General features: G+C 41.1%; 1 protein-coding gene across 5 annotated transcripts in view; it reads left to right on the top strand.

Annotated features, from left to right (window-relative positions):
* Positions 1-1,083: 1,083 nt before the first annotated feature.
* The window catches only part of DDX31 (DEAD-box helicase 31), a 50,045-nt gene continuing 40,022 nt past the window's right edge, over positions 1,084-11,106 (top strand). For 2 of the 5 annotated variants that reach the window (XM_035896557.1, XM_035896559.1), the window contains exons 1-12: positions 1,085-1,445; positions 1,637-1,712; positions 2,188-2,231; positions 2,683-2,753; positions 3,356-3,420; positions 4,268-4,312; positions 5,696-5,737; positions 7,440-7,504; positions 8,324-8,443; positions 8,830-8,936; positions 9,685-9,920; positions 10,276-10,452. In XM_035896557.1, the coding sequence (XP_035752450.1) occupies positions 1,153-1,445; positions 1,637-1,712; positions 2,188-2,231; positions 2,683-2,753; positions 3,356-3,420; positions 4,268-4,312; positions 5,696-5,737; positions 7,440-7,504; positions 8,324-8,443; positions 8,830-8,936; positions 9,685-9,920; positions 10,276-10,452 (1,341 nt within the window). In that variant the 5' untranslated portion in view covers positions 1,085-1,152. Of the gene's footprint in view, positions 1,446-1,636; positions 1,713-2,187; positions 2,232-2,682; positions 2,754-3,355; positions 3,421-4,267; positions 4,313-5,695; positions 5,738-7,439; positions 7,505-8,323; positions 8,444-8,829; positions 8,937-9,684; positions 9,921-10,275; positions 10,453-11,106 lie in introns of all 5 variants that reach the window. The other 3 variants (XR_004842313.1, XR_004842314.1, XM_035896558.1) reach the window with 3 other exon arrangements.

The raw sequence follows: 11,106 nt of genomic DNA, 5'->3' as shown, positions 1-11,106 counted from the left end.
GGGCTCTGCCTCGCCGGGAGATGCTTTGAAATGCTGCTGGGGAGGGGAAGGCGCCTTGTGTTTTAGAGTGAATTTCTAATTGTGGGAATGCGATGAGCTGCAGGAATAGGGGCTTCACTCTTACAAGTTTGAGGAAGGGAGAACCAGAATGGGTTAAATGGACGTTTTCAATTTTAAAGCTGTTGTTACAGTGGTTCTGGGTTGATTCAGTTATTATTCTGAATTTTTTCAAATTCTCACGTTCAAATTGCAAGTTCTGAAAATACTGTGCGAAAGTATGCGAGAGTGTTTGCCAGGATTTACCCTGATTATATCAGGTACTTTGAGGTAGGGCACCACCACCTTCATTTTTCTGATAGTGAATGTTGGTGGAAAGAGGTTGGGCTTTGATTGCCAGATGGCAACAACAAGGATGTGAACAAACAAGTGAAAAAAGTAATAGAGGTTGAAAACAATATGGTTCATAGGAGGACAAAGAAAATCAGAGTGTGCAACTAGAAGCAGGGAAGAGAGAGAAAAAGAATGGCAAGATTGCGCTGGCGTTTCACACGTTTCAGGAGTTTTGCAATTGTGTCGGGAAAAATAAGTTCATTGAAAAAGCGCTGGGGGACACTGAAGAGCTTTGGGGACAAAAGGAAGTTAAATTTAATTTTCTTTGCTGTTCCTGGAGGGATATGGGGAGAGCAAAAGTTCTTTCTTAAAGTGATTGGAAGATCAATAAAATAAAGTGATTGCTGCAGAAGAAATAAAGAACTCGGAAATGCTTAAAGTTGACAGAAGCATAAGTTGGAGTGAAGTACAGGCCATCCCTTCTGCCCACAGAAAGAAGCCTACAGGGATGGCTTTAATGTAATCATGAGATTTGCAGAGCTTTTGAGAGAGATTTTTAAAGCGTGTTCTGCTCAGTTACTGGAGAAGCTAGATGAAATCCTTTAGAGATGAGCACTATATATGACTTTAGATTTCTATTTGCATTTCAGTAGTGTTCAGAGGTCTTAGGCATGGTGGTGAATCTGCAGAGTAGGAACTGCCTAGCTGCAAAAATCAAATGGCTTCTTTAGTCATGGGGTAGGGATTTAAAAACTAAGGTATCTATCTGTGGGCTGATGTTTGTGTTCAGCGTGATACCATGTTGTTAATTCTTGGTCATTAATGAATTCTTGCTATCTGGATTGTTTGTTAACATCAAAGCAGTCTAACACTCTGAAAAGAAAGCTCCAGTCACCACATGGAAACCCACCTTTGAAACGTAAACGTAAGCCATCAATAAACACCTTCAAGAAACGTACCACGGAAGCTGACATCAGGGAAAAGGGAAGTCCGTCACAAAAATCTCTTCCTAAGAAGCAGTTGACTGACAACCAAAATGAAAGCCAGAAAAGCAAACCTTTCATTAAGACGTCCAGCCTGTTTAGAAACAACCCGGATATCCCAGAAATTCACAGGTATTTTAGACAAATGGGAGGGGGGAAAAAAAACTTTCAATGCCTTGAAATTCAATGTCTTGAATTCTCGCCCTTGCTTGGGCAAAGCAGGTGCTTGGTACGTGTAGTTTCATTGCTGTTTGTGTAGAATGCTATTGTACAACTTTTAACCACACCACGTGCTTTGTTTTGTTTTGTTCCCCCTAACTCAGAAAAGCAGTACAGCAGGTGCAAGAAAATGTTTTCACTACAGATTCTTTTAGCCAGTTGGACCTCCATCCACATCTGGTGAGTGGCAGGAAGACTGCGTTCCTTGAAATAATGCTTTTTGGGGTGGAGGGCAGGTTAGAGAGCTGAGAGATGCACCTTTATTTGTGGTGACTTGGAGACACCCACCAGTACTTTGCCCAATTTTGTTCTAGTCTCTTAGCTCAGCGTGCTGGCCAGTGTCCTGACCCATCCCCAAACACGCTGTCCCAGCACCCTTCACTGTTGGCAGTGGTAAATCCAAAAACCCACAGAAAACTATTTGGGAGTGCAGTATTTTAACAAGTTTGATATTTCACAATGTATCAGCAATGGTCTAAGCGTGATTAACTGTGAAGTGTTTTGAGGACATGGGAACTTTTACATCCCATTGCCCTGGGCCAGTAATGTAGAGAATAAGCATCAGTCTTCTGGGTTTTGTTCTATCGTACTACAAAAAATTAGAAAAGTAAGTTTGACAATGAAACCTGTTTACTGCTCTTTATTATCTCTCTAGATATCCACGATAAACACTGTCCTAAAGATAAGTAGCATGACCAGGTAAGCAAATTCACATAAAAACTTTGCACTTTACTACCCCTCAAAGCCAGACATCTATGATTGTTTCATTATGTGTAATTGGTTTGTGAAGACCACAGTACCTGTTAAGCTTAAGCTGTTCCATTTGCCATAGGGTTTGTTGCTTTCAAAATTTGGGACGAGCTTGTAAGTTACACGGCAAGTCAGTTGTCACAGCTGAAGGTGGGACCTTGGGAATCCTGCCTTCTGATTTGGTACTTCAGTCGTAAACCCATCTTTTTTCAATTTATCACGTCTGATGCCTATCTAGTGACTTTCCTTAGAAATCACCTTTACCGATGTAGCTACACAGCAGAGATGAATGCATGGAATTTGGGGTAAACAGTTCTGAAACAGTCACTGTATGTTAGAACTTTAGGATTCTATCCTATGTTGCATTTGTATTTCCTAACCTGTTTTGTTTGCTGTGCAGTGTTCAGAAGGAAACAATTCCTGTGCTCCTGCAAGGCAAAGATGCTCTAGTGCGATCTCAGACTGGTTCAGGTCAGTATTTATTTGTCAGTGTCCTTCCCTAGGACGTATTAAACTGGATCCCAAATACAGAACCAAAACCTCACGTTCCCAGTACAGCTCATAAAAGTGACAGGCTGGGAAGCCTGGCATGGGACTGCCGTGACACAGACAGATGCTGTGCAAACTTCTGTAACAGCGCAGTGGTGGGACTGAATGTTGATGTACAGCTGCCAGCCATTGCACGTGTGCCTATTCCAAGGCTCGTGCTGGGGATGCAGATCCAGGAGGCCAGCAGAGCTAAGCAGCACATGTTCTTCCCGTACAAAATTACGTGCTTGTTCTCCAGCACACTGTGTCTGGATGTCTCATTTTCTTGGGTGGGTGGGTATATTTGTTTAGAAAGGTCTTAGTGGGATACCACCATCTTTCTGTTTTTAATTTAACCCTTTGGTAAATTGCCTGTCAATCTTCTGTTCTGGAAACTGTCTGCTTAATTAAAAGTTTTCCAGTCTTTTAAAAGACTGTGACCTCAGTTTAAGAATGGTAAGATGAATGGTACTTTTAATTTTCTGGAGTGCTGCAATTGCCACTTTTTTTGATGGAAAGTCTTCCAATTTTCTCCCTTTTAAAAGGTAAAACTCTTGCCTATGGGATTCCACTTGTACAGTCTTTGCAAGGAATGGAATCCAAAATACAGGTAGGTGCAACAGAATGTTTGCTTTTGATATTAAGACTAATAAAAATAAAGTCCAGCTCTTACCTTGTAGGCATCACTGTCTCTTCTTGATAAAAGGGTCAAGCGGTCTCTCTTCCCCTTTATTTGTGCATGTGGCTTATGTGAATCCTTCTGTACTGTTGAGATACAGATGATATAAGAAGAGTGTTACACATTCCCCATTACTTCATGCAGTAGGCTAAATTGTAAATAGGCTAAATAGTCAAGTATGGAGAAGGTAGAGTGCAGAAGAGGCAATGGTCTGCTAGCCGGGAGAACTGAAAACAAAGGTTACTGCCACATCTTTAGGAGTAATAAGTTTCTAATCTTTGACATGGAGCGAGGTTTGGTATTTGCTCCCGGTTTGGATCATCTGGTTGACCAGAAAATGCTGTTGCAGATCTGCCATCTCTTGTGTGTTTTATGGAAAGAGATCATCCTGACTTTCCTTATGGGTTGAAATGTTTCCAGCCCATCCTGGATTGTTACTTTCTGCAGCTGCTACCTACAGATTGTTGCTGTGCATCAAACATGAGAGTATTTCTGCAACTCAGAAATAAAAGACTCAAATAATACGTGTATGGAATAAAATGCTGGGTATGACCATGAGCGAGTTTCCGAGCAGGAAAGAGAAGGCAATGCAGTATTGAAAGACTGTTGATATTTTTTAAAAGCTGGGAGGGGGGAAATACTCCAAACTGTTGTGTACAAACTTGTACTAAAACCCTTCAGAATTCACTTTGTTGGCTAATAGCAGTCAGACACAGAAGTGCTCTGTTTATCAGTGCTACATTCTTCTTAGTGGACCTCTTGTCTTCTCTGTTTGCAGCGCAGTGATGGGCCTTATGCACTCATATTAGTCCCAACAAGAGATGTACTTGGCCTTTTTAATCTCTAAAGTTTTCCTCATGCAGTTGTAAATAATTGTGAAGACTGGACAAAGGCTCTAGCTCAGTGTATGGGAAGGAGAAGCTTTCCTAGCTCACATGGGGGAGTAAGTAAAACTAATGAAATCAGCTTTGCAAATATGTAGGTTTATACAAACATTTCATTTTTAAAGCACCTTTTTCAAATCTATAAGTGAATGCTGAAGATGAGGCTTCCAAGAGTTGGCTTCTCCACTGAACTCTCTTGTATTTGATTTATATTATTTGCAATTGCAAAGGCAATTTCAGAGGAAGGTATCAACCTTTTTTTTTTTTTTTTTTTTTGGTATGTCAAATGATAATAACTTCCATGTGGAGAATTGATTGCAGGTATCTAGTTTGGGGCACAATATTTTATGCAGCCTGCAGTGCAATATCTCAGCTCAGTTCCGTGAAAGGAGAAAGCTCTAAAGCTATTTAAATTTTTACAGCAGCAAACTTACTGCCTCTCTAGGATGCTGCATGAAAATAAACCAGGTAGGGAAACTGTTTGTAAGCTTGTTTAAAGAGCTGCCATTGAGAGTGCTTATGAAAATAATGACTAATTAGTGTTGGTATTACTTTTACTTTGTATTGAAAGCAATGGCCTTTCTTGAGGTCTTGGCAAATAGTAGTATGTAGCATGTATAGCCAGAGCATTTAAAATAGTTTTACTCCCCTAAGGAACCCTTGCTCACATACTCATTCCATGAGTCAGGGTGGCACCATTGCCTTTCTCGGTCTTCATTGCCACAGCAGAAATGGCTGTCAGACAGCACATGGAACCCAACAGCTAAATGCTTCCTACTGACCAGACATTGAGGTTTGCAGGCTTCGTACATACCACCTCTGTTCTGCTAACTGTGTAACGGAGAAAAAGGTCAGTGGTATGATCACTCTGGGTCAGGTGAGGGAATAATGTGATCTTCTCTGACTGCCAGAAGGTAACTAACCTCTGGGCTGCATTTCCTTTTTGTAGTGGTTTTCTTCCAGAAATTGTGCCATTTTACCCTTTACTCTTCCAGTGGAGCAAAATCTTCTGTGGCTTCAGCTTGTTTTCTCCCTGGGGCATTCACAGAAGCCAGCAGAAGTCTCTGTTGTCCTGAGAGCTGGCTTGTGGAGCTGAACCAGTAGAGAGGTTTTTGAACAGGTCCAAATATAATAAAAGAAGGATTATGCAAGAGAATAAAATAATAAGCAGCTTCTAAAAGAAAAATTAAGGACATACTTAGAATTCTGATGATATACATAACTAGATCAGCTTACAGATTTTTGAGCCAAAGGGGCTTGTAGTCCATCATTGTAATCCGGGGACTTTTTCAGAGCTCACTTTCTTTTGTTGATTTCCATAGCTTGCACTCCAGAGTTTTGACACAATGCAGAAACTACTTAAGGTAGGAATTCAATGCTCTGTTCTTATTCCTTGAGCCTCTTGCTGTAAGATACTAAGCAACTTCAGTTCCTGTGAATTCAACTGGATGTTTAAGGAAATTCAGCATCTGGCAAGTTACATGGCCCCGAAAGATAAATCTGTTTGTCTTTAAGTGTGTGATTTCCCTGTGGCATGTTTTAAACTATTACATGAGCAATTAAGTGATTAATTATGGCACCTTAGTTGCACATGTTTTCATAAACAAGTGTAGTTGATTTTCACAACGTTTTGGTTTTAGAAGTACCTGCCATTGTTTCAGTCTGAGTTATGAATGGAAACTCTCACAATGACAAGTACCGTTTTACTGAAACTAATACTAGACAGATGGGTTTCAGATGGGGAGTAGAACTTGGTGAAGTGCTTTGCCAGTCGAATGGCTGGAGAAATTAGAAGGCTTTTAAAATCATTAAATGATAGTGCTTTCCTTTTAATTGAGGCAGAGTATCTCACCATGGGGCTAGAAGGTATCTAAATCATTTATTTGATCCTTATTCCCCACTCCCTCTTAAATAATAAGGTGCTTTCCAAGTCTTTTTCAGTGCTGGATTTACCGAGTAAGATTTTGTTGTGTAATGCTGAGGTGTAAAGTACTTCAGTCTTTCTCCATAGTAATTAGACATTATTATGAGTGGACTTTTGAGGTACTTCAAAGGATAAAGTCTGGACTGACCCCCTTTAATTTTCCTTTGTTATGTGTAATAACCATCAAGTCCTGTGTAAACTGTCTTAGTGACCGAAACCAGAAGATTTAGATCGTGGTCTGACTGGACCTTGGAAGGGCTGGATGACTGGAGGGTGTAATATGATTATGTAGTTACGGAGAAAGAAAAAGGCTAGCTGAGCTGCTCCTGACGCAAGTACTCTCACGCCAACTGCGGAGGTTGTGTTGCCTGGATCTTGCTTAGACATCTTCCTTCTTTTAAACTTGAAAAAGAAACTCTTTTTGTAGAAACTGTTTTGTTGGAGCATTTCTGGCAGGCAGTGACCTGTGCAAACTTAAGCCTACTTACCAATCGCGCATTTGTGCAATCCTTACAAGCTGTGCTCTGCTTCTGTCCTGCGTTTCCTCTCGAGTGAGGCAATGGCAGTACTGTGCTTTGATTATCTCCCCAGTAAATATTGGGCAATATTGGATTCAATGAAGGACTGGACCTCATTCATGTAAGTGGCAAAAACTCCTGCCAGTATCAATGAGACTGACATTTAATGTTTGCAGACGTGGTGACTGTGTGCATGGAGGTCTGTGTTACATATATATATAAACTTTATAGGTCCTGTGTTTTTCTTAAATTTTCCTTGGCCACAGGAGGATATTGCTTGAAGGCAAGATGAAGAAATAGCATTGTAGCTTGTCTTTGAACATTTAGGCTACATGGGGAGAAGGAAAAAAAATATTATGTGATTGGAAGTGGTGCAAAAATGATTGCATTTCTGTCTTCCTAGACGATGTGGGAAGCAAGTTACATGGCTAGCACTAAAGGTGCCATTGATATGTAGCTGTGGGTGAGAGAGTGCACGTAGACTGTATCAGTTAGATCAAATCAGGTGCACATTGCTGTCAGCCCCTAGTCCTTTCTCTTTTTGCCAAGAAACATGATTTTTTGATTAGGCTCTGTCTCTTTATTAAGAAGAATCTATATTGGTCTTGGTTTTCCTTTCTGTAGCCATTTTCCTGGATTGTGCCTGGAGTGCTAATGGGGGGAGAAAAGAGAAAATCGGAAAAAGCCAGGTAGGAAGCCAACATCTTAAATTGTGTTTTGGGTTCTTCTGCTCTACACCATTTTTATCTGTTACTCTTCTTTAGAGTGCTTTTTTTACTGGGAGAGAGGATTGTGAGTTTGGATCAAGCCGTGATCCCCCTGGATCTTACACAGAGACAGTGACTGAGTCAGCAGGTAGTATTCACTTCCCCCAGTTGGATCTGTTTCTAAAATGTTGATGAGCCTTTGGAGATGATGATCACTTGTGTCAGTATTTTTTTTTTTTTTTTCTCTTCTGACAAACACCTGTATTTGCTTACCACTGAGTGCAGTCTACAGTATTTGTTATGGGGGAAATTGCTTTCTGGAGAAAAGATTTCCTGGCGTTAAAAATCTCCTCCTTTTCTCTTTTCAAGCATTAAATTGTAAGCTGGTAATCCAAAATGGAATTTTCATTTCTCTCTATATAAGCATACACAAAAAGAAGTTTACTCTTGACAGTAAAAAGAGTACTCAATTAGAAAAGAAAACCTAGCTTGGGTGTTTTAGTGTTGGTAGGTTTTTTTATATTATTAATATTTATTGCCACCCTGTTCTTATCTCTGAGTATCAATGATGATCAAGGATAAAATTTAGCTGTGCAAGAAATTCCAGTTTTAATCAATGAGAAAGTACTGTCCCTGCTAATTTTACTGTGGCCATGATTTTTTCCTCTGTTTGTTCTGGTTCCTCACTCAGGGCTCCTATTCCAGAGTTACTGCTAACCTGTATGGTTTTGTTTCTTTCTTTTCTTTTTTTCTTCTTAATTTTTCTTTTTTGTGATGGGTTTTTTTTTTTAACCTAAACAGATTACGTAAAGGGATAAATATCCTCATTTCAACTCCTGGTCGCCTGGTTGATCACATCAAGTCCACCGAATGTATTCATTTCCATCGCACTCAGTGGCTGATTATTGATGAAGCAGACAGGTAAACTTCCAGTTGTTTAGATATGGAAAATAATTATGATACTCTCTGCATCATAATTCACTAAATATTTTTTAAAAATGAGAGAGCACACATACAATCTTAAACCATTCGTGCTCAGTGGCCTCAGCCAAGCACCAGATGTCTGGGATTAGGAAGAAGTTTCCCCTTTGGACAGATTATTGTACAATTATTCATTGCAGAGATTCTCTCAGTGTCTTCTGTCATGTCTGACCCTGGCAAAAATTGAAGATGGAGCATGAAGCTAGATGGGCCAAAAATCTGACCAGCTCTAGCACTTCCTCTATTCCTAATTGGCTTGTGTAGCATTAAGGCTTTCTCCTCATTTCTTCCTGCAGCATCTTTCATCACCTCTGCTGTTTTTGTAGGATCCTGGACCTGGGCTTTGAGAAGGATGTAGCTGTGATACTCAATGCTTTAAATGCCGAGAGAGAGACACGTCAGAATGTCCTGCTCTCAGCCACCCTCACGGAAGGTAGGTTATAGACAGATGGTGTCTCTTTTAGCTGAATAATGCACAGGCAACTGCACAATAGTTGGTCGAGTCTGATTATATTACAGCCCAGTCTGAAGCCCTTTGCAGAAGCGGAATAATGCCTATTGATTTCTTTGGGCTTATAAAACTTGTCCTTTGTTACTGGAATTTCTGTCAGTGTATATACTTACAAGGTCCTTACATATGTCTCGCAAATTCCAGAGCAAAGTCACCGTCAACCTGGGAAGCACTGGCTTGTTTGTTTGCTTTACAAATACAGAATTAAGGCAAAAAGCTAATGACAGGACAGCTTTTGTGTGATTTGCTCAGTATCATACAAAAAGTCAATTGCTGAGGCAGGAATTGAACCAGGCCTCATGACTCCTGAACTTTTGATAGAGTGAAATCTATTGTTTTTTTAACCCCACACAGTTAAAAAAACAGAACTGCCAAATGCTGTCTGTCTGGCCAAGACATTTATGTAACGTAAAATAGCTCAGTTGGCGGAAGCAGTGTCTTGTGATGCTTTTGGTAGAGTCCGCAACAGCTAAGCCTGGCTAAGCCCTGAAAAGGCAGAAGTTTGTGGAGGTGTTCTGTCAGTGTCTGAGGCATGGCTCACTAGTTCCTTGCCCTTTGCTGCTTTTCACTGCAATTGTGTTAGTTGGGGTTTTTTATGGGAATATATCATCGCCTTCCCCAGCAGCACCCCAGACTGGACCTTGTGTATTTTGAATTTTCTGTGATTTAGGAGTTACGCGGCTGGCCGATATCAGTTTGAATGATCCCATCAGCATTTCCATAGCAGATGAAATCCATAAGGCACTCAAGCCAGCATCACAAATGGATAGTCAAGCCAGTAGTTCATCAAACTGCATGGAGCAGGAAAACTTTGCTGTTCCGGAGAAGCTCAAGCAGTATGTCATGATGGTCCCCAGCAAATTGAGGCTTGTCACGTTAGCAGCTTTTATCCTTGAGAAATGCAAGGTGAGACTCTGTTTGCATTTATATTACTAAGTAGCCCTTTGCCCTTTCCAACTCCTTTTTCTGTTACTCTGTCAAGGATAGCATGGATTAGATCTAGGGCTTTGAAGTGCATCTAGTGTACAGGGAGACCCAAGAGAGCGGAGGTGCTATTGCATCTTTCACGTTGGCAGTGCGATACCCGTGCAGCGTGTACTCGGACTTCTTTTGTGGGCTCAGTATTTGGTGTCAAACTCCATAATCCTTTCCCGGATGATCATATCTCCAGAAGTGGAAGCCACCTAGATCTTATGATGATCAGGGAATTAGGAGAGGCCTGTGGAAATGGCCATGTGCAATTTTCTTGTTTTTCTTGCAGTTTGAAAAACACCACAAGATGATCATCTTTTTCTCCAGCTGTGAACAAGTGGAATTCCACTATGAGCTCCTCCTAAAGGTCCTTTCAGGAGGGCTAGAGTCAGAACAACCTGAACATTCATCTGTCTCCTCTGCGTGCTTACAGTTTCTACGACTGCACGGCAACATGGAACAAGAAGTAAGCGTTCTCAAAATGTTAGGACATGCAGTTTTATTCCTTATTCCCTATGATTTATTATGTGGTTATTTTGGGGAGGAGGGCAGAAGAGAGGACAGAGAGTCATTTCACCTCTAGGGGCCTCACTCTTCCATCTGCTAATGAGAATAAGAATATTGTCCCACTTCTGTAAAGTACCTTGGTAGCTATATCTGAAAAACACCGCTGAAGAGGCAAGAGGTGTTATTCCAGCAAGCTGAGGCAGCCGTTCTCTATTCCCAGTGGGTGCACTTAAGCCATTTATGTATCCATGGTTCTCTCTCATGCAGTCAAGACAGGCCTTAAATGCCAAAGGGAAACCTCGTCCAAGCCCCATAACATTACTACCCAGTAAGTTGTCCCCATTAGATGAGGATGGTTTTGAAGAACAGTGTCTTGACAGACTGCTTTTTTCCCTGGGATGTAATAATAGCAATATAACCAATTAGCCCAAAATAGGTCTAGGCTTTAGCTGGATAGGCCTGGGTGATGAGACTGGAGCTTGCTACAGAGGACCGAGAGGCCAGGAGAACAGTGTCACATGAACTGTCACTGCAGCGTTTCTCTCAATAGCTGAGGGACCTCCCTTTGAAGTTCAGCCTCTGATCCTGCCCTTGGTCTGTGACGGAGAGTGTT

This window comes from Egretta garzetta, unplaced genomic scaffold (genome assembly GCF_000687185.1).
Source record: "Egretta garzetta isolate BGI_Z169 unplaced genomic scaffold, ASM68718v1 scaffold946, whole genome shotgun sequence".
Lineage (NCBI taxonomy): Eukaryota > Metazoa > Chordata > Aves > Pelecaniformes > Ardeidae > Egretta > Egretta garzetta.
This window is presented reverse-complemented; position numbering and strand designations above follow the sequence as displayed.